The 22,222-nt window shown below is 37.5% G+C and overlaps 2 protein-coding genes across 2 annotated transcripts in view; both read right to left on the minus strand.

Annotated features, from left to right (window-relative positions):
* Nucleotides 1–11,392, minus strand: part of LOC110972235 (Fanconi anemia group A protein) — a 43,063-nt gene extending 31,671 nt beyond the window's left edge. Inside the window, exons 1-11 of the mRNA XM_051951591.1 lie at nucleotides 11,181–11,392; nucleotides 10,331–10,443; nucleotides 9,320–9,416; nucleotides 8,874–9,016; nucleotides 7,398–7,493; nucleotides 6,490–6,563; nucleotides 5,960–6,069; nucleotides 4,568–4,678; nucleotides 4,374–4,425; nucleotides 1,971–2,083; nucleotides 717–793 (exon numbers count right to left, since the gene is read on the minus strand). Coding sequence (XP_051807551.1) covers nucleotides 717–793; nucleotides 1,971–2,083; nucleotides 4,374–4,425; nucleotides 4,568–4,678; nucleotides 5,960–6,069; nucleotides 6,490–6,563; nucleotides 7,398–7,493; nucleotides 8,874–9,016; nucleotides 9,320–9,416; nucleotides 10,331–10,443; nucleotides 11,181–11,241 — 1,047 coding nt within the window. The 5' untranslated portion in view covers nucleotides 11,242–11,392. The remainder of the gene's footprint in view (nucleotides 1–716; nucleotides 794–1,970; nucleotides 2,084–4,373; nucleotides 4,426–4,567; nucleotides 4,679–5,959; nucleotides 6,070–6,489; nucleotides 6,564–7,397; nucleotides 7,494–8,873; nucleotides 9,017–9,319; nucleotides 9,417–10,330; nucleotides 10,444–11,180) is intronic.
* A 6,996-nt stretch (nucleotides 11,393–18,388) lies between these two features.
* On the minus strand, nucleotides 18,389–20,757 carry slc10a3 (solute carrier family 10 member 3). The gene has a single exon (XM_022213374.2). The coding sequence runs from the start codon at nucleotides 20,308–20,310 to the stop codon at nucleotides 18,895–18,897; it is 1,416 nt and encodes a 471-aa protein (XP_022069066.2). The 5' UTR covers nucleotides 20,311–20,757; the 3' UTR covers nucleotides 18,389–18,894.
* Nucleotides 20,758–22,222: the final 1,465 nt, after the last annotated feature.

Genomic DNA, 22,222 nt, shown 5'->3' on the forward strand with positions numbered 1-22,222 from the left:
CAACAACATATAAACACAATGACACAATAACACAATGACAACATAACACACAAACACAATGACACACAAACACAACACAAAAATACACAAACACAACAACACAACACAGAAACACAATAACAACACACAAACACAATGACAACACAACAACATAATAACACAGCAACACAGAAACACAACAACACACAAATTCAACAACACACAAACACAACAACACACAAATTCAACAACAGACAAATTCAACAACAGACAAACACGACAAACTCAGATTTGTAAAACTAGGTTCTTTCAACTCAGTGACTCTAAAACCCAAAGTGTTCATGTGAAGAAAACAAATCAATAAATCAATACGATGTTGATTGATCTACCCTGAACCTCTCGCTGCATCCACTAATGTGTGAACAGTTTGTTTACACAAACCAAAATTAACAACTACATTATTGTACAAATGCAACGTATTTTTAAATATAAAATCAGACCAAAACCAGCAGCACAAAGGTTAAAAACAGGAATCATGTAGTTTCATGTAGTTCTGATGTTCTAAAGGCAGCAGAGAGTTTAACGGTCGTCTGTTAGTCAGAAACTCACAGATGGTCGAGAAATCCAGAGCAGAGCGACAGACTGAGAGCCGAGGACACCAGTTAATGCACAGATTTATATATATAGAGCCACACATACATTTAATTATAATGTGTGAGAACAAACCAGACTTCTACCTTTCTGTACAGAGACGTCAGCAGACGGTCGGCTTTGGAGAAAATCCACTGGTTCTGCTGAGAGACGGCGTCCGACACTGAGGAGAATTTAAACTAATTATTATTAAGAGTTCTACCTTCAGAATGTTTCCATAGACGAGGCTCCAGATTTATCACTTTTTAATGGACTTTTTCCATCATTTCTGAGCCTCAGAACTTCATCAGTCCAACAGATAGAACCATGACATTTAGGAGGAGAAACACATCCGAGTTCTGGTAAACTGACACCAGATCAGTTTAAATCCATCCAGGTTTGAAAGTCTGAGGACAATCCAGTTTTGATCATTTTGAAAATAATTTAGGTACTACTGACCATTTTTTTTAATAATTTAGGGAAACATTGACTCATTTTGGAAGTTTTTTTTGTCATTTTTTGGACACATTTTAAGAATTTTGAGACAATTTAGTGTCATTTTGAACCATTTTTTGAGCCATTTTTGACAAATATTGAAAAATCTGGGCCGATTTTTGTGCTATTTCAGTCGACTTTCATGTCATTTCATTTTGAACAAAAACACATGTGAGTTCTGCTAAACACTGACACCAGATCAGTTTAAATCCATCAGGCGTCACAATCTAAACACTAAATCTAAACTGAACTGCTGAAGAGAAAACATTTTTTCTTTAACAAAACTATTTTCATGTCATTCTGAACAATGTGTGAGTCAGTTCCAGCACATTTTTGTTGACATTTCGAATCATCCTGAACAAGTTTTGAAATCATTTTGAACAATTTAAAGTAATTTTAGACAATTTTAGAATAATTCTGGACAAATTTTTAAGGCGTTTTGGTGATTTTTGGGGTGAATTTTGAGTCACTGTGGACTGGAGTTTGTCAGTTTGGCAAATTCTGAAACATTTTGGATAATTTTGAGTCATTTTGGACATTTTCTGTGCCATCCTGAACAATCTTTTAGTCATTTTGGACACATTTAAAATAATTTAGGACAATTTGTTCTCCATTATCAACTTTGAGCATTAGTATTATGGGATGTATGATAGTGTGAACCATTGGTATCCCGGATGTTTTTCTGTTTTCTGATAATTCATTTTTAATAAGTGCATCCTGGGTAAACTTTCACAGCTCATATCAGCGTATTGACAGGTGGTTGGTCTACTTTAACCTACATTTGATACCAGGATCATCTTCTGGACACGATTCTAGAGGCTTCCAGGTTAAAAGTGATGAAATGTGGCCTGTAATTGGAGTTTTACCCGTTAGTCGAGGCTTGTAGGTGAGAGTCTGGGTGAGGGAGTGAGTGAAGAAACGCTGGAGGGCTTCTGCTGAGGCTGAAACTCCACACAGGGAAGCATCGAATATCTGAATCCTGCAAAGACAACGGGGCAGAAGAGTGAAAACAGAGACATCTATTAAACATCTCGTCAGTTCTAAAGGGATACTTGAGAACACAGCAGCACTGGAAGCTTCTTAAATCACGCCTCTGAGGCTGAGAGACGGCAGCTTTTCTGCTCTCCTGGACCGACTCCAGCTCTAAACGAGCAGTTTTCTGCTGCAGGCTGTGACTCAGAGCTGTGAAGGATGCAGACGGTGGCGCCGATTCAAGCGAACACGCTGCGATCGGAGGCGCCAGGTGCACCGCTTCAACCTTTTCAGGACCAGACAAGCGTCAGGAATTTTAGGAGTTTACAGAACAGAAAAAAAAAAATCATTCAGTCAGCCGGAGTCCAGCTGGATTAAAGTGCTCAGAGAGAAAACGTGGTGAAGCTGCCAGACAGGTAGAGAAAAGAAAAAAAAACGTCTTAGAGGTTCGTCTGACTCATCCATCACAGCAGGAGGGAAGGTTTTAATGGTTCAGGCCACAAAAAAAAACACACAGAAGCAACTTAACAGCTAAAAAGTACGGATGATGTGTGGATGATGTTCTCCAGGATCGACCAACAAACTGAGTTCCTTTATCTTTAAAATCCATCAAACATGTTCTAATGGATGGCAAAAACTTGTCCAGGTCACAGCTCCCACTTTTTTTTTCTTCTTGAGAAACAGATTTATGATTTTATATTTTAGATCAGGGTGTGTCAAACTCGTCTTAGTTCAGGTTAGTTCCACATTCAGCCCAATTTGATCTGAAGTAACCTGTAAAATCACAGCTTAATAACCGATAAACTCCACAGGTTTCCTTTGTTTTAGTGCAAAAAAGTTCATTTTGAAAATGTTCACATTTAAGGAATTATCTTTTTACAAAATAATACGAACAATCTGAAATTTCTTAAGAAAAATAAGTGAAATTTCAACAATATTCAGCCTGAGTTTATCATTTACACATTAAAACCCACAGATCACAGAGTGTCTACAGAGGAACAACATTCAGTCACCTGGAACTGAACAGCTTAGCATTTTACTTAACGATCAAAACGACAAAAATCAGACAAAAAAAGACAAAAACGAGACAAAATATTACAAAAACGAGACACACGATAACAGAAATAAGACAAAAAACACAAGTGAGACAAAAAAAAATCACAAAATGATACAAAAGATACACAAAACAATGAATAAAGTAAAACACAAACTGACAAAAACAAGACAAAAAGACAAAGAGGAAACAGAAAATGACAAAAATGAGAAACAAAACCACAAAAGCATGAGGCAAACGACAAAAGTCAGACTAAAAAAACTGCAAAAACCAGACAAAACATGACAAAAATGAGACACAAAATTACAAAAGAACACTCTAGTATTTTACTGTATGATCAAAACTACTTGTCATGGTCTAGAAATTATTTTAAATTCATAGTTTTACTCATTTAAAATTTGCATTTTACACTTTACAAATTTGGTCGCATGTTTGCCACCCCCCTTCAGACCATTCTGCTTCTTCAGTCTCTGCAGAATGGGAGTCATCTTGTGAGCCAGTATTTTGGTTCATCCTCAAATATTCCATACACATCTCCTCTCAGACACATTTTTTCCTCACACTTCCATCTCTGTTCTTCACTGTGGTAGTCCTGGCTGGCTGCTCAAACCTCATTTTTTAAACACTTTCATGCGTTTAGGCTAACTGAAAAAAATCACACTCACATTTGTTGACATGAGCTCAGGTGTGTTCACTTTTGTAGCAACAAGTTTCTTCTTTGGGGCGTATAATTTCAATACCATCTTTCTAAAGTGTTTTTTGTCGAACGTTTATAAGAGTAAATACTCTACTTGTCAACTTAAAAATAAGGAAATGACTGTAACATGATACAGTTTTGTATCATTTGACATTTAGGCGGTGCTGCAGAGGAGCCTTTTTTCCTGTAACTTTAGCTGTCAAGGTAGCCATTTATTTATTTTTTTAGTATTTTAGATATTGCTATGGCAGCAAATAAAGCTGATGAGTCCAAGCCACAACATTTTGAGGCTGCTGCTAAATCTAAAATATTGCATTCTAATAAGCAACACCTTTCTAAGGCGATATATTTACCGTTTATAGTGAAGTCAGAGAGGTTATGGCTCAATTGTGACTAAATGTGTAGCTGACACTGAGGGCCAGGGTTGTCTTTTGGTGCATCTGATTACTAAATAGAGAAAAATAGAGCTTACAGTTCAATTTATAGTGGGACCAACTTCTCATCAGGACTGTCTGAATACACTGAGAATAATAATAAAACACAAACCAGAGCTCAGCTCCAGCTCCAGCCGACTTCGTGTCCACGGCATCCAGAAGCCCTGAAGAACAGAAAAACTATGAAATGTTAAACAGCAGGTTGAAAAAGGAAAGTCAGAGCAGCAGGAAGCAGCTTCCAGGGTGCAGAGGTGTGAGTCTGAGTAAATATTTCATCCATGCAGGACGGCGGAAGCAGAGACTCACAGAAGAGCACGTCGTCGAGCACCGAGCGGCAGATCGGTGAGATCCTTCGATCCGCAGCCGTCGGATCGTCGCTCCGCTCAAATCCCGATCCGACCAAGACGCCGAGCAGCGCTGGAAAGCAGAGAAGCTTCTGTTGTAACCAGGCTCAGCACGGAGAGCATGGAAACGTTAATGCAGTCTGAAAACATGTGCAGGAATTACACCGAGAGGAATTAAAAACGCTGATTAAATTATATAAAGAAAACTGCACCGACTGGGACTAAAACATGTAAAAATCTGCACTCCCCTTTATTATCTGACATCACTTATTCATTTATAAAACAAGCAGAGATACAAGAGATTAGAAAAAAAAACACTAAATTATATTCTGCTTATTATTTTCTATTTTCTTTCATAAATTGTTGCTGTTGTTGAGTAATTTTGGACAACTATTATGCTAATTTGACTTTTTTTTTTACTTCTATTCAACATTTTTCGAGTTCTGTGTGACAGCTGGCTGTTTAAAACGAGGTAAAGCAAATTAAAGGTCTCTCTCTTTACCTAAAAACACATTTAGAGTAATTTAGGACAGACTTCTAAGTGAGTTCTGTCAAATCTGAAATCCTCTTGGACACATTTCTGTTAATTTCTGACAAATCTGAGTCATTTTGGATCATTTCTTTGTGATTGTGGACAACATTCATGCCATTTTGACCAATTTTTGGAGTAATTCTGGACTTTTCTTTTGTCATTTTCAACCATTTTTGAGTAACGTGTGACAGATGGTTGGTCAGAGTAAGTAAATGAGAGGTCTCACTTTTACCTAAAAAAATATTTTTGAGTCATTTTTTTTCAAATTTGAAGTCATCTTGGTTAAATTTCTAGTAATTTCTGATGAATGCGAGTAATTTTGGACGACATTCATGTCATTTTGAACAATTTTTTTGGAGGAATTTTGGACATCTTGTTCAATACACCAGACACTGTGTTTCTGCACTGAGTATTTCTATTTTTCATACTTTATGTGACTTCTACTTATTTACACTTCCTCTTGAAACACAAAGGAGCGGGCCAAAATTTTAAACACGACACTCTATCAACTGTTTCTTAACTTGCTTTACTTTTTTCAGCATTTTATGAGCATTATAACTTCATAATTAAACAGGTAAAGCAGATATGGAATATTCAGGGCTGAAACAGACACTGAGCTGTGAAAACATTCATTAAAATATACTAAAGTTATTGCAGATTTATTTAAAAATCAGCTGGTTCTGAGGAGTTTGGTGGTAGAATGTGATTTATTTTCATGGCAGTGACCCAGATAAATAAGAGGAAAAGCTGCAGAATGAAGATCAAACATCGTCACGGTCTAAAGCAGCTTTAACCACTTTAATAAAACGAGTGTTTTCTCACCTGACAGGACTTTCTGCTGAACTAGTTTGGTCTCTTCTTCTTCCTGTGGAGGCGTCCAGCCACACAGAGCCTTCAGCTGAGGAACCAACCACAACTTCACACCTTCATCGCTGACAGGAAACAAGAAGGAGGTCAGAGAGTCCTGATGTCACCTCACAGATCAGAACGGCTTCAGGAGAAGGAAAACAGACTTCTGGTTCTGGTTCAGCTGCCTTTCTCTAAAGCTTTTAGGGCTTATTTCATCTCAAATCATCAGCTTCCTTCTGCTCCACCTTCCCTGACTCACTTAATTTAGCTTTTATCATAAACTATGACTTTTCAAAATGGTTTTCTTTCAGAGATCGACCCACTTTTAGCAGGTTTTTCTTCACTTTTAAATCTGAGTCAGTTTGAACAACAATATCTCAGAAACTATCAAAGATAAAAACCTGAAATTTTGTCAGTTTTTTCTCACCGCGTCACTGATTCAGAGTCCACAGCAACCAGTGTGGAGGAAAACAACTTGACCCCCAGTAAAGATCATTTCTTACCTCTCTATGATGTACTTCAGAGCGAGGATGTTGTAAAAGTGGAGATGATAAAGGACCTCCAGTCTGGGTGGACTCTGACAGAAAAAAAAACATGTTCCTTTATTTTTAATGACCAGCAGAGCTAAAATAAACTGCAAGTGTTTTATATCACCTGTCCAGCTGCAGAAAACAATAATTACTAAAGATTCAATTACATAAATTAGTGTGATATGGAAGTAAAAAGCCAGCTGATGGATTAACTAATTAGTGATTTTCTTCAGTTATTTTAATGAATTTTCCAACGACAATTTAGATTTTAAGCCATTTTTCAAACAAATGTGTTTTTAAAAAGTAGGTTTGAGCTTCAAAATGTCTAGATTCTTATTAAATAAGACAGTAAACGATATTTGAGTTTTGGACAAGAAAAATTGAAAGAAAGTGAAGATATTTAACTATGAGCTGTTAAAAATTTAAGACTTAATATCTTCTAACTTGAATTCAATCAATTTAGGATTTTCTAAGATCTAGTTTATTTATTTATTGGATATAAAAGGCGTGGAGTGCAAACATCTTTTTAAAAAAAGGTCCAAATTTTAACATTTTCAGATTTTTCTAGCATGTAAAAGCAAAAATAGTGCATAAATTATGAGTCTTTCGTACTTTTAGTCGTTTCATCTGAGTAAAAAAAATGCAGCAAATTATGAGAAAACTTCCTTCTTTAGTTGTGTTTTGATGTTAACTCATCATTTACAGATATTCTGAACAGATGTACGTTAAAGTAGCTTCATGGTCTTGACAACTTGTGCAACAAGAAGTGAATTAATGGTTTTGGACTCCTGTAAAGCTGGTTCTTCAGAATTTCTCTGCTTCCATCTCAGGTGTGAAGAAACTAAAAACTAAGATGTAAGCGTGTTTGTTCGGAAACACACCTGATCTCTGCTGTACTCCTGCCACAGCAGTTTGGAGCAGAAGACTCCTTGTGACAGAAGCTCTCTGGTGGACTTCAGCAGGACAAACAGCTGGACCTGCAGACGACACAACGGGCATTTCAGATTCAGCATCAGGTCTGTAAACGCATCCTGCACTAACACATCAAATCTCTACATCTCCACTGATGCAGCTCCAAAACTCTGCATCCAAAGAGGCGAAACGTCTTCAAAAACCAGAAACATCTGCCTCCTCCTGGACGTCTGGCGTAGAAATGATGTGACCTGACATGACTCGACTAAAACCAAAGAATCTGCCGACACGTGTGCCGTACAGATGTGAGGCAGCAGCTGGTTTTAATGTTAAAACACCGTCAGAACTAATACACTGATATTAGATCACATTCCTTCTGTATAGAATTATAGAAACTAATGCAATATGAACCCAAAAACTGGCAGAAAAAGAAGGATGGATTCACTAATTAAAAATGATTCACTCCTGTAGTCACAAAAACAATTCTGATCATTTTTTTAACTATTTTCCAAACAAATATGCTAAAAATTTTGTTGTTTTAGCTTTAAGACATAAAGATTTTTGTTATATATGACTGTAAATTACACGTTTTTGAGTTTTGAACAGGAAGTACCGGAGGAAGAGAAAATATTTGACTTTTAGACGATAAATTTAAGATTCCTCAGGACCTGCAGATACCCTGTTACCACATCTGTTTAATTCTAAGTTCATTTATAGCATCTAATGCATTTCAGGTTTACAACATGAAACATAAACACACAGTCAGTACAAGCTTGTGTTTGGATTCAAACATCTACTGATTTCAGTTACATTCCGTCTGCTTTTTGTTGTTTGTTTTTTTGTTTATGTACTCAAAGACGGGACTTTCTCAATTTTTTTTTAGATATTTCAACTCATTATTAATCAGAGAGAAATTGATCTACTTGTCCAGTATTACAGATTCTGAGTCAGTGACATGATGAGAAATAACAGAGAAGATTCCAGGTTTTTATCTTTAATAGTTCCTCAGTTATTGTTGCTCAAACAGACTCAGATTTCAATGTGAAAAGAAGAGGAAAGGGAAGAAGAAGGATGAGGAGGAGGAGAAGAAGAGGAGAAAGGAGGAGGAGGAGAAGAGTAAGATGAAGAAGAAGGATGAGGAAGAGGAGAAGAAGAAGAGGAGAAAGAAGAAGGAGGAGAAGGAGAAGAGTAAGATGAAGAAGAAGAAAGGGAAGGAAGAGGAAGAAGAGGAGGAGAAAGAAGAAGAAGAAGACGATCAGGTGATTTTATAAAATGTTGTTAAGAAGTATTCCCACTACATGTTGATATAAGGAACTTGTGCAGATGTAGATGAGAAAAATTTGCATCCATTTGTAAAATAAAGCATCATTTTCTTCATGTTTATGATTAAATCTTTGTACTGGATTATGAATCAAACATAAATTGTTCTCCTGTCAGATTCTCACCCTCTGAGAGTCGGTGAGCATCTCCCTCCTCTCGTCCTCCTTCCTCTCCTCTGTGATCTCCTTCAGCCTCTCCAGAACCATCTTCACCGACAGAACCGTCACCGAGACTCCCAGATGTTCAGCCTGACGCCTCAGTTCACCCACTGTCCACAGACACACACAGCAGTCACTGGACGGACGCTATGCGTCTCGTTTGTGTTGTTTAAAAGTAATTAAACTTGCTCATTTCAGTGTTGTCACTCATGAGATTTAATGATCGGAAGAACAAAACCCCTTAAATGTCTGTATAAGCCGTCTGTTCTGCTGTATTGGGTGGGAAAATCTGTTTAAAAATGTCAGAGAAGAGTAAAAATACAAATTTCACACTCTGGAGCTTCAAATCTGCTGGAGTTTTGACACCTGCACAGTTTAAAGAACATTTGTGAGGATTTTTCTCCAACTCTCACCCAGCAGAGAGCCTGTGATGTCGGACACGATGCCTTCAGACGTTCCCTGGTTCTGGACTCCATCCTGAGAGCTGAAGATGTTCCACGGATCTGGATTCTGAAAACGGTTCACAACATTAACCTTTAGATCAGGGGTGTCAAACTCCGTTCCTGGAGGGCCACTATCCTGCATGTTTTAGATGTTTCCTTCTTCCAACACACCTGATGCAAATGATCAGGCTCGTTATCAGGCTTCTGCTGAGCTTGATGATAAGCTGATCATTTGAATCAGGTGTGTTGGAAGAGGGAAACATGTAAAACATGCAGGATAGTGGCCCTCCAGGAACTGAGTTTGACACCCCTGCTTTAGATGCAAAAGTGGGTCAGAAATGACCTGGTGAGGTCTTTTCTGGCAATATCTTTGTAATGAAAAGTTTTTATCCTCTCAATGCAAAAAACATTTTAAAAAAAAATACAAAAATACACAAAAAAAAACACCACAAAAGCATGCATAAACCACAAAAAACATGCAAAACCACAAAAAACATGCAAAAAACACAAAAAAAACTGCAAAAAATATGCAAAAAACACAAATGCAAAAACACAAAAAACATGCAAAAAATCATCCAAACACCACACAAAGCATGCAAAAAAATATGAAAAAACATGTAAAAAAACACAAAAAGACAGTAAAATTACAAGATAAAGACACAAAATCAGCACAAGATGCAAAAGAGTGCAGAGTCCAATCAGTGGAGCATCTAAGGGTTAAAAACATGTTAGTGGAACTGGTGAAGCACCGAAGGATGCTTTTAAAACTTTTTTAACAGTATTACAAACCCAAAATACCAGTGTTTTGGTTGTTTAATGGGTTCCCTGTGAGGCACAATTGAGTGCAGAACAGTTTCCACCAAAGAAAATCAAGTAACGCAGAAGTTGAATCAGTAAAAGCAAATTTTCCTGGAAGTCCAACTCAATGATTTACTTTTTAATTCATTTCGTTCTAATGACTGTTTCCTCATCCTCACTCACCCCGACCTCCCTGAACAGACTGCTGAGGTTCTGCTGCTGCTCCAACAGCTGGATCGCCGCCTCCTGCAGCCTCCGAACATCTGCCTGCTTCGGCCTCTTCACCACACGACCAGCTGGGAAAACACAAAAACATCCTATTATATAAGACGTCTGTCTAGTTTGACTGACTGAACATAGGCCATGATCGACTTCTGATGCTCTCGTGTCCACTGTAGGAGATTTGTAGGATGAACAGGATGAAACCTCTGAGTGTCTGCAGCTAAACGTGTCCAAACACAGCAGGTTATGATGTTCTGAGCTTTCTAACATTCTTCTACCAACACAGCCTTTCTTTTACTCTCTCTCCGGTTCACTGGTGTGCTTCCTTGATCACTTGCTGCACACCAAGAACAAACCACAACACCTGGAGAAGCTCTGATCCAGTCATCTATCAAAGCCTCTCACATTTTTTTCTACTTCCAGCACAATCTGTTCACCTGCTGCCTGATAAAGCCACCTTCTGACACAAGCTAGAACCAGATAATCACTGTTGTTCACTTCACGTCAGTGATTTAAATGTTGTAGCTGATTGATGTGTCACTAGCAGGCTATTTTGTTGGAAAAAATGAGTATTTTTCTGTGAAGGGTCCCACCAAAGTCCATTTTAAAAATAGTCAATTTAAGGTAAACATGCTAGTAGTCAGAAGTGGTGGATTTGAGGCTTTGCCGCTTTACAAAAGTCAGTCAGTATAACTTTGACAACACGGTTAAAATCACAATGACACAAAATTTTGAGATTCAAGTGACATTTTTGACCAATATTTGAATTTCTGGTTGTATTTAGATGCTATTTAATTGTCTGTTAACTCACCGAGGAGGCTCGACAGAGTCCTTTTCTGAGAAACCTGCGTACACGACACATTTAGCGACATTTTACTTCCACTAGACGCTTTTAAAACGCATAAAGAGAAAATCGGCTTCTAAAAATTATTACATTTACAACGTTTTAGAGCGTAGATAGGTAAATAAATGACTGTTCAGCAGCTTCAGCGGCAGTTTCTCTGTTTTGGTTCCTCCATGTTTGCTTCCTCCCGCTCTTCTCTCTGATTGGTCCAACTGCAGCCAATCAGAGAGCTGTCGTTACGAGAGTGGGACAGCAAAAAACATCCCGGAGTTTCAACGTTAATCTATTAAATATCTTAAATATCTTTTATTGTTTGTTTTTAAATACTTGCTTTAAGAGTTCACATTTTATACCAGTGTTTTATATTAATTATAATGTCTGTATAGTTTTATAATGTTGATGCATATATTTCTCAGTTAATTTTGATATTTTGTTCAGTATTTTGTTGTTGAAAATTTAAAAAAAAAAAAGCTAAATCAGTTATCTTTACTTTTAATGTTTTGATTTTTTTGGAATGATTAAAAGGTTAAAGAAACATCAAAACATAATTCTCCTAAATTATGTTTTCTTAAATATTTTTCTTTGTAATCCATTAGTATCTGTGTGATCTATCTTGCTTTTTTCAGGACATGCTGCTATTTTCTTTGTTTTCTTATTTTTGGAATTTAATTTTTTTAATAAATACATAATAAGTGCATTTGGAAATCTTCAGCTTACATATTATTATTAAATCAGTTTCCTAAATTATGTTTTGCTACTTATTTTATATTACTTATTTCATTCACATTTGACTTGTACAGACATGGAGCGACATTTAAGTTTAAATAAAGTTCAGCTGATTGAAATCAGACACTGTTTTAATAAAACATCCTCGGGCTAAATAAAGAAGTTAAACAGCTGTGCCACTCCCAGCTTCAGCCTCCCTGTTGTCAGTCTTTGTAATTATGGAATTTCCCCAGGAAATAAAACTCCTCTAAATAGTTTTGCGTGTTTCATTCACTTATTTTATGGACTCAACAAGTGGATGATTCCTGTGTTGGATGTAAACACAGCAAACCAGTTCTAAACCAGCCGACCTTTAGCTCTGTAACCTCCTTCAGCTCCTCACAAACACCAGAATGTGAGGATCGTCTTACTGCGTCTGGCTTTATCTCAGCTTTGTGTTTGACCTGATATTATCCCGCTCTGTTGTTCTTACTCGGTTCTTTTGTGCTGCTGGGCGTCTCTGTGTTCTGCTGACGTTTAAATAAATACAGATGTAGAGTAAATAGAACCATTTGGCTCCTGAAGAGGTGGAATAGTTTGATTTGTGACTCTGTTCTCTTAATCTCAGCTCACAGCAGCCTCTAATTACAGACTTAAACACAGAGCAGAGAGAAAGTTCCCTCCCGGCTAGCAGAGAACGTTCCACCAGCGCTGGAGAACATCGCCTACAAGTTGATTAACTTGTAGCTGAAACCAGCAACGGGTTTAATGAAGCTTCTCTGTTTGAATGAATCTGCTCTGAGAATCAGCTGCAGGAGGTTTTCAGTTCAAACACACTGAGAGCCTGAAGTGAAGCCAGAAATTTGTCTCTGATCGCTTTTATTGTTTTTTAAAAACAATCTGGACGGCTTAAAGTTAAATCAGTTTACAGAAACGCTCTGATAGCTGAATAATTGTTAGATTTTTAGGTAAAATGGCTCCTCAAAAGTGACTATTCCCAGTTTCTGGCTTTTCTTATAGTACATGTTTGTGTTCAAGAGTAGATTTCATGTAGATTAAAGTGAAATGTGGCCTTTAGTATATTTAAAAAAATATGGACATGAAGTAAAAAAATTTAATTTTGCGTGTTATTTTTTGTAAATAAAAACATTTCCAGTGTAAATTGAGGCAGAAAACAAATGAACTGATGCAGAAAAAAAAATCCCCAGAATGCAGAAAAAGAGTTTCATGCTTAAAATAAATATTAAGGAATTATAATAAATAAATAAGATATAAAATGTATTTCTAATATTAAATAAAATAATGAATGAATGTATAAATTATAATAAATGGATAAATGAAAAATAAATATTATATAACATGTATTTCTAACAATAAATAAAATAATAAATAAAATAAATATAAAAATAAATGAATTAATATAATTATAATAAATAGATAGATAAATAGATAATTAAAAAAAATAAATCAAAGCCCCCAAAAATTTATGAAATGAAATGAAAATGTGATTTGTCAAATACATTTAAAATATATCTATTTATTTTTCTACTTCTATACTTTTTTTCACACGAACATGCACATTTACTTGGTAATTAAGGCCTCTATTTCTATTTTATTTATTTGTTTATTTATTCATGTATTGTGCAGTTCTCATGGTGTGAATTTTCAATATTTTCTTAGAATTGTTCTGTTGAATACTTGATAGGAAAAAATAAAAGCAATTTGATTAAAAAACAACAGCAAATCAACATAATATGAGATAAATAAATAGGAGTTTATCATAATGCTCTGAGTGACCACACTGCAAAAAAAATCAAATTTAAAGCCACACTTTAAAAATATAAGCAGGCTTGTGTTTTAAACAAGAGCATTTTACTTGATGAGATGTTTTAAATAAATCAGGATGTTATTATTGGACATAAATCCTTTAAATTGTACAACTTAGTGAAGACAAGCTCAGTCCAAAGCAGCATATAGACAGAAATGTGACTTTTATTCACTTAAAAACAACTAAAATAAGGATAGAGCTGCTTTTAAATACAAGGAAAATGATGTTTGTTTGAGTTAAATGAAGGATTTCCCTTCAGAAAGCTCTAAATAATTGACTGGAGCTAAAAAGAAGACGAGCAGATGTTTGGCTCTAAATATAAATCTGTTCTGTTTGGTTCGTCTGCACAGCTGCAGCTCCGTCTCCTCCTGGATTCTCTCTTTTCTGGACTTTCTGTCTTTTTTTCTGGCAGCAGGAGAAAAAATCGTCTCATGGGAGAAACTGAAAGGAAACTCATGAAAAGTTAATGCAACGTGTCCTCATGAATGTTTAACGCCTCTCCTCTATTGTGGAGCTAATGTGTGTGATGGAAACTGAACACACACACACACACACACACACACACACACGCACGCACGCACACACACACACACACACACACACACACACACACACACACACACACACACACACACACACACGCACACACACACACACACACACACACAGTAACACACACACACACACACACACACACACACAGTAACACACACACACACAGTAACACACACACACACACACACACACACACAGTAACACACACACACACACACACACACACACGTGATGGTGACTCAGTGTGATCCAACAGGAGTCACTGCGGGGTTGAAAGGTAAGCAAAGCTCTGATTAATGACTGACTGGATCCAGACATCAGCAGGATTTTCTAGTGTGTGAGCAAAACATGAAAACATCCAGCAGCAGGTCACGGCTCACACGCTGGTTACAACTGGTAATTTAATTTAATTTAATTTAATTTAATTGTATTTAATTTTACTTTGTTTTATTTTATTTTATTTTATTTTGGTTAATTTAATCAAAATTTAATTGTTTTATTTTTTATTTATCTTTTTCTTATTATATTTTCTTATTCTTATTTATCTGTTCTACATTTTTATTAATAATTTCAGAATTCTTTTGCATTTATTCTCTTTTCTGTGTTTTTAAAATTAATTTTCCTCTCCTTTTTAAAAAAATTGTAATTTCAATTAATTTAAATTTGTTTCATTTAATTAAATTTTATTTTGTTTTGCAAATAACTTTCTCTTTTTTGTTTATATTGATTGTTTTTTATTTTATTTTACTGTCATCCATTTTGTATTTTTTGTAATAAGTTTTCATGCTTCTTCTCCTGTGTAACATTTTTTCCTGAATTTGCTATTTATTTTGTTTTATTTTATTTTATTGATCTGTCTTTGTAACTAATCTTAACTTTTTTCCTTTTTTTAAAGTTTTAATTACATTTTGGGGGTGAGGTGTGGAGTGTTTAAACACTAAACACATTTACTCTGATTAATTTTTATTATATAATAAAATTTAATTCAACATTTAATTTAATTATTTCATTGTTTATTAATACCTTTTTAGATTTGTTCTCATTTTTGTTGTTTTGCTTTTTCTGTAGTTTTTATTTATAAATAAATTTCTAAATAAATTTTCTGATTTTCAGACTTTTTTTAAATTATAAACTCTCAGCAAATCTCTTTGTCCTGATATCATCATTCATACATGTGCTTAAATTCATTTTCCTTTATTTTATTTCAATTTTTATTAATCTGTCTTTGTAGATAATCTATCATTTAGTTTTTTCTTTATATGTTTAGACATTTGTTTCTTTTTAGCTTTTTGTAATCACACTTTACACACTTACCCTGATTTAATTTAATTTAATTTAATTTAATTTAATTTAATTTTGATCTTCAGTAGAGTAGGTAAGTTCATTTTGTTTAAATTTATTTTTAGTTTATATTTTCGAATTTTTTATCATAAAAATATTTTCTTTTACATTTTTTCTTGTTTTTCATGTCGTGTTTTATTGCGTTTATCGTTGTTTTATTGTACCTGCTTTATGACTCTGCTTAATGTTTACCGCATTGTGAATGAAATATGTCAAAGAAATAAAGTTTATTAACAATAATAAACTGTAATATGTATGAGCATCCTCTAATGTTTGTTCTGTTCCTCATTGCTGTAGTTTCACTTTGACCTCTGACCTTTTTTCTTTAGTATCTGAATCCAAACAAACAAACCAGCCGATCAATAAACGAATCGAGGATTAATAAACAAACAAGAGATAACGTGACAGTAAACAGCTGATACCTGAGAACACTTGAGTAACATTAGAGGAGATGAAATGATTAAACAGAGTTTCATTCATGTTGTAGAATTTAAGTTTGACAATTAATTTGAAGTAAAAAGAGACGTTTTATAGAGAAAAGCCTCATTTTTGATGCAAAATGTGATGTTTCAACTGCTAAATATTATTTATCAGGTTCTTAATTCCATTCAAATAGAGCTGATTGGACGAGTTTAGAGGAAGAAGCTGGTGTTCTTCATGTTTCTGATGTTTCTGTGGATGTCTGAGCGACTTCAGGCCTGCAGGCTTCACAGCGTCATTCCTCAGTTTCCTCCTCTAAAATAAGTCCAGAAGAAAGTCTGCAGCTGTGGGTTGGGGTTAGTAAACAGGAAATGCACATTAGAACAGCAGCGTGTTGTGGAGCAGCAGGAGAACTAGTTGCTTTTCTGCTGCAGCTGAACTTTAAACCTGTAATGAGCTGATAAAAAGCGGCCCTTGTCCTCTGCAGCAACACGTTAGCGAGCTGAAGCCACTTCTGCTAAACCCTCCTAATCTCTCTTTACGGTCCAGTTTGTTCCTCAAACGCGTCTCAGGTTGTTCCTGTAAAACATCGTCTCTGCTGCAGCTCAGGAAACTGAGGTTTGTGGTGTTTGATGCAGCAGAAAAACAGCATTTAAAGTCATCCGCTGTCTGAGACCAAGATCCAGAGTGTAAAAACAAAGCTGAAAGAAATTTACACCAACTGAATGATCATTTGGTAACTTTTTCTGTCTGAAAGGTAGGTTTACGTTTTAACAAAGGCATCTACAAGTCAAATTTCACACCAAAAAGCATGTTTTTCAGCTGAAAACACCTTAAAATGTAGAGTTTTCCCACACTTTCTGTTTTTTTAAACCTTAAATGGCACAAATGCTCCTTTACCTGCAAAAAATATGAAAAATGTCAAAATAAAAATCTAAATTTTATGCATATCAATTAAAAAAGAGCAGCAAGAAGTTAAAACTGACACCAAAAAGTGTGTTTCTGGGTTTGAAAAGGCCTATAAATGCTACATTTCTTTCCACATTTTTCAGCTTTTTTAATACTTTCAGCAGCCCTAGTGCTTCTTTAACTGCAGGAAATATGAAAACGTCAAATTAAAATCTAAATTTTATGCATATCAAGTCAAAAACAGTATAGAGATGTCAAAGATCACTGTAAAAATCAAGGGGTTTTGTCTGAAAATACCTTTAAATGTAGAATTTTTCCACATTTTTCAGATTTAAAAAAATACATAAGTAGTGCATCTGCATTTTAAACTGTTAAAATCTTAATTTTTGGCATGTCAAGTGAAAAAGAGCATCAGGAAATGGAAATTCCAACCAAAAATCATGTGTTTTTTGGCTGGAAAAGCATTTTTCATTCCACATGTTTAACCTTTTATTATGCTTTAAACAGCACAAGTGAATTTTTTACTTAAAAAAATACGAAAATGTTGAGTTTAAACCTAAATTTAATGCATATCAAGTAAAAAGGAGCATCTAGAAGTCAAAATTCACACCAAAAGGTGTGTTCTTTATCTTTTTATATCTTTAAAAGTTAAGTTTTTCCACATTTGTATTTTTTTATACTGTAAGCAGCGCAAGTGCTTATTCCACTGTAACAACTACGAAATATTCAAATAAATTTTACACATATCAAATAAAAAAATAGTGTTCTGAAGTCAAAATTCACACCAGAGAGCATGTTTTTTGGGCTGAAAACACCTTTTTTTCAAACATTTTCATACTTTAAGCAGCACAAATGCTCCTTTATCTCCAAGAAATATGAAAAATGTCAAATTAAAATCTAAATTTCCTGCATGTCAAGTGAAAAAGAGCATCTAGAAGTCAGAATTCACTCTAAAAAATGCGTTTTTTGTCTGAAAAAAATCTTTAAATGCTAAGTTTTTCCACATTTTTCAACTGCTGTCGTACTTTAAGAGTCTTTCTTGCGTGTTAAAGACTAAAAGTGAAACTGTTCTGTGGTTATGGTGCCACTTGTCAGTATCTCTGACCTCATTTTAAAGTAAATTTACTTTCCGCCTCTGGTGCTAAAGTCACTGTGCAGGTTTTAAAGAATGTTTATGTTCACATTCAGTCAAAGAACAAGGAGCTGATGAGAGAAATTATGCAAAATATAAAGAATAAAAACAAGTTTTGGCAGATTTAATCCAAAAGTAGGAGAAATCTTATGAGTAAAATAGAATTTAAACACACCTGAGGCAGTTTTTTTTAACCGTATTTCCAGTTATTTCTGTTGAATCAGGTTAAAAATGGTGAAAACTCTAAACCCACTGGACGTCAACATGACTCTGAACAGCCTGAAATCTGCTTCAACAAGGATTTTTATTGACTTTTTCTTCATCTCTCCTCCCAAATATTCAAGTACATGGATGCAAAGACCCAAGAGAAACACAATCAGTGGCAAATACTTTCAAAAATCCCCATCAAGTTCAATTGACAAGCGTTCCTCCGTCCTCAGGCTAAGACACATGGACCTCTGTAAACATGGTACAAATCAATCTCTGCTTTTTTTTGTTTGTTTTTGGGATTACAAAAGGTAATCTGGTAGAAAAATATCTTTTCTTTTATAGGTATTTCTCTTCTTATGAATATTTACATTTAAGGAGCTCACAGTAGAATCTGATGTGAAAAAGTACATCCTGTAAAATGAACACAAAAAGGTCTCAGAGGGTAGAAAGGCCTTTGGTTTCCTGAAAAAATACGAGAAAACAACCACAAAAAGAGTCACTGTCCTGTGCAGCAGCAGTGATGATTGTTGGCCAGGTCTCCACAGCTTCTCCCAAAAACAGTCCAGGATCTGTGGCTACAATCAGGCGTCGCTCCCGGAGCCGCTGGAGCTGCAGAACCTACGCTGGGCGAAGTGACCCAGAACCAGGAGCAGCATCTCCGAGGTGCTGCTCAGCGCCACGATGAACGGAGCCTGCGAGGCGAAGTCGGCCTCCGCCCGGCGGAAGGACAGCTGCATGACGGCCAGGGCCAGCAGGCTGTTCTGGACGCCCACCTCGATGCTCACCGTCTTCCTCTGCGGCCCGGGGAGCCGAGCCAGCCCGGCCAGGACCCCGCCCACCACCAGGCCCAGCAAAGGCACCGTCACCCCCACAGCCACGATCTGGGGCTGCACGTCCGCCAGGATGGAGGCCCCCATCTGGTAGGCAATGAAGATGCCCACCACGATGAGCACCAGGCTGATGGGCCGGATGAGCGTCAGCAGGACCCTGGTGAGGGCCGGCAGCCGCAGCTTGACCAGCATGCCCAGAGAGATGGGGATGGCGATGAAGAGGAGGGTCCCCAGGATCTTCACGAAGGGGACGTGGAGGGCGGCGTGGACCCCCAGCAGCCTGCCGTACAGGGCAGAGGACAGCGGCATGGCGGCGGCCGCGACCACCGTGGACACCAACGTCATGGAGATGGCCAGGGTGACGTCACCGCCCAGCAAGAGGCTGTACAGGTAGCCGCCGCCGCCACCGGGGGCCGAGCAGGTGATCACCAGCCCCAGGGACAGAGGCATGGGCAGCGAGGCCAGCCGGGACACGCAGTAGGCGTACAGGGGCATCACCAGGAACTGGCCCAGTACCCCCAGCAGCAGCGGGACCGGCGACCGGAGCAGTCCCCGGAGGACCTCCACCTCCACCTTGCACCCGAAGGCACACTTGTTGACGAAGATGAGCGGCAGCAAGGCGAACAGCACCGGGTTCTCCGAGAAGTGGGACAAGCCACTCGACTGGATGAGGCGGGTGGCCGGGTCGTCGCTTCCGGGAGCCACAATGATGGAGTAGTCCGTCCGCTCCTCGATCAGAACCGGCATCGAGTCCTGGTCCAGGTCCAGCAGCTGGATCTGCAGTTGCGCCCGGCCCGGGAACCCCGAGCGGATGCTGATGATGTAGCTCCGGGCCGGTCCTGCGTGGCCGCTGTCCGTCACGTTCAGGATGGAGAGCACCTCCGGGTCCAGAGACTGGACCCTCACCGTCTGCTTCCAGCTCTGGCGGCCCTTCCGACTGGCCGCGGCGCTCCGGTACCGGCTGGAGATCACAATCACCCCCTTGCTGTTTTCGGGAAACTCGAATTCCTGCAACGAGCCGTCCCCGATCCTGATGTACTTACTGCTGCCGTCGGCCGTCAGGTTTCCCTCGCTGCTGCTGCCGTCGACTGTGAGGTTTCCGGTAGCCCCCGCCCGGTGCGCTCCGGTAACAAGGAAGAGACAACAGAATGTAAATAGCGTCCTCATCGCGGCGGACAGGGGGCGGAGGGGCGCCGCAGAGACACGCTTCTCCGCCGCCAGCGGCCTCCCCAGACGGTTACACCGCCGCCCTGTTACACCAACACAGCGAACTTCTCATTCTATCCTCCGGTATGAAAGCTCCGCGGCCGCCGGTTCCGCGTCTCGTCTGATTCCCATTTTCTCGCTGCTGTTATACCGGAACCCAAACATCACCCCGCCCTGTCCGGTCGGAGCCCGGCGGTGCGGCGTCCTCGGGGAGGAACTCACACAGGTCCCCCTTTGTTGATCTAGTCGGTGCTAAGATGTCGGTGACGGTAAAGCAGAGCAGAGCCTCGTCTTCCGTCGGTATTGTCCCCCGGTAGAACGAAACTGAGAGCATCGTAGCTCCGCCGCCGTTTGTTTGCTGCTCGGAGATTATCCGTGAAGTTCGTTGAAAAATGGCGGACTTCCGGTCACGACATGCTAAAATAAAATCCTTAAAGACACTCCCTTCCCTCACCAACGCCAGCATCTCTTCCGCTACACTATTTGAGGGGTCACTTACCCAAATTAAAATTAAATGAAATAATATTTTAAATAAAATGAGCATTAATAATAGAATAAATACTAATCTCAACCCTGCTGGTAGCTAAAGTAGTTAGCTTTTAGCATCACTAGTTTGGCATTCATTTTTACTGTACTCTGTAAAGCTATGCTAGTTAGCTTTTTAAATTATTATATTGTTTTGTTTTTTTTTTTGTTTTTTTTTACCAGCACTGGATAGACTCATGTTCCTTTTTGCCTACTGTGACTGCATTCAGTTTTGTTTAGGCTTGGTTTTTATAAACACACACACACACACAAAAGAAAAGGTGCGTAGTGTAGCTTCAGCTAAGGCTAGCTAGTTTGACTATTTTAATATTGTTTTATTTTTTTATTCCTGTTTGGAGTTAATTTTTTAAATCAAATATAGTCACACAAATATCACTGTAGTCACTGCCAGGCTAACTAGTTCCCCTTTAGCATCACTAGTTTGGCATTCATTTCACTGTACTTGGTAAAGCTATGCTAGTTAGCTTTTTTAACATCACTACATTATCTAAGTTCCTTTTATCCCCACTGCGATTACATTCAGTCACTTAGATAGTTTTTGGGGCAAACTAAATTTTAACAACTTCAAACTATTTTTTTTTTTTTGGTTTAGTTTTTAAAAACACAATACAAGAAAAAGTGTATCGTGTAGCTTTAGCTAAGGCTCGCTAAGCAGCTAGCTTTATTTACAGAGAGTGCAGTTACTGCTGTTTGACTTTTACATTCTGATATTGTTTTATTTATTCCTGTTTGGTGTTTTAAATTTTTTAATCAAATATAATCACACAAATTTCACTGAAGTCACTGCTAAGCTAACTAGTTACCCTTTAGCATCACAAGTTTATTTGGTGTTGATTTTTTTCTGCTATATGAAACTATGGTTGTTAGCTTTTAGCAGCACTGTCCCGTGTTGCTTTTTTAAAAAAAAAAAAAATCCGTTATGATAAAATTTGGTCGCTACATTATTTGCATGACGAAATAAGATTTTAGTATTCATCTTTAAAATCACCCGAGTTATTATTTTATTCATTATTATTATTATTAGTATCTTGAGACAACAAAGAAATGCAAAAACATTAACTTTTTATACAATGCTAATTTATTGTATGATATAATGCATGATGATTAATGTATAATATAATGTTTTTTGTTACTTTTGTTGAGTAGCCTGTAATTCAGATGGTTTTCTTTTGTTTTTGTTTGGTCTTAATTACCATATGAGTTTATTTTTACAGTAAACTCCCCTGCTTCCTGTCTGTCTCTGTGTAACTGCGCAACTCTGACAGATCCTTGGTTAATCCAATCGCAGCGGCCCTCAGCTCAGCTCTCCCCCTCAGACAGTGGACAG

Source organism: Acanthochromis polyacanthus, chromosome 8 (genome assembly GCF_021347895.1).
Source record: "Acanthochromis polyacanthus isolate Apoly-LR-REF ecotype Palm Island chromosome 8, KAUST_Apoly_ChrSc, whole genome shotgun sequence".
Classification (NCBI taxonomy): Eukaryota; Metazoa; Chordata; class Actinopteri; family Pomacentridae; genus Acanthochromis; species Acanthochromis polyacanthus.

Excerpts from the sequence above, each read along its gene's own strand:
- slc10a3 (XM_022213374.2), bottom strand. The coding sequence starts at position 20,310 with ATGAGGACGCTATTTACATTCTGTTGTCTCTTCCTTGTTACCGGAGCG.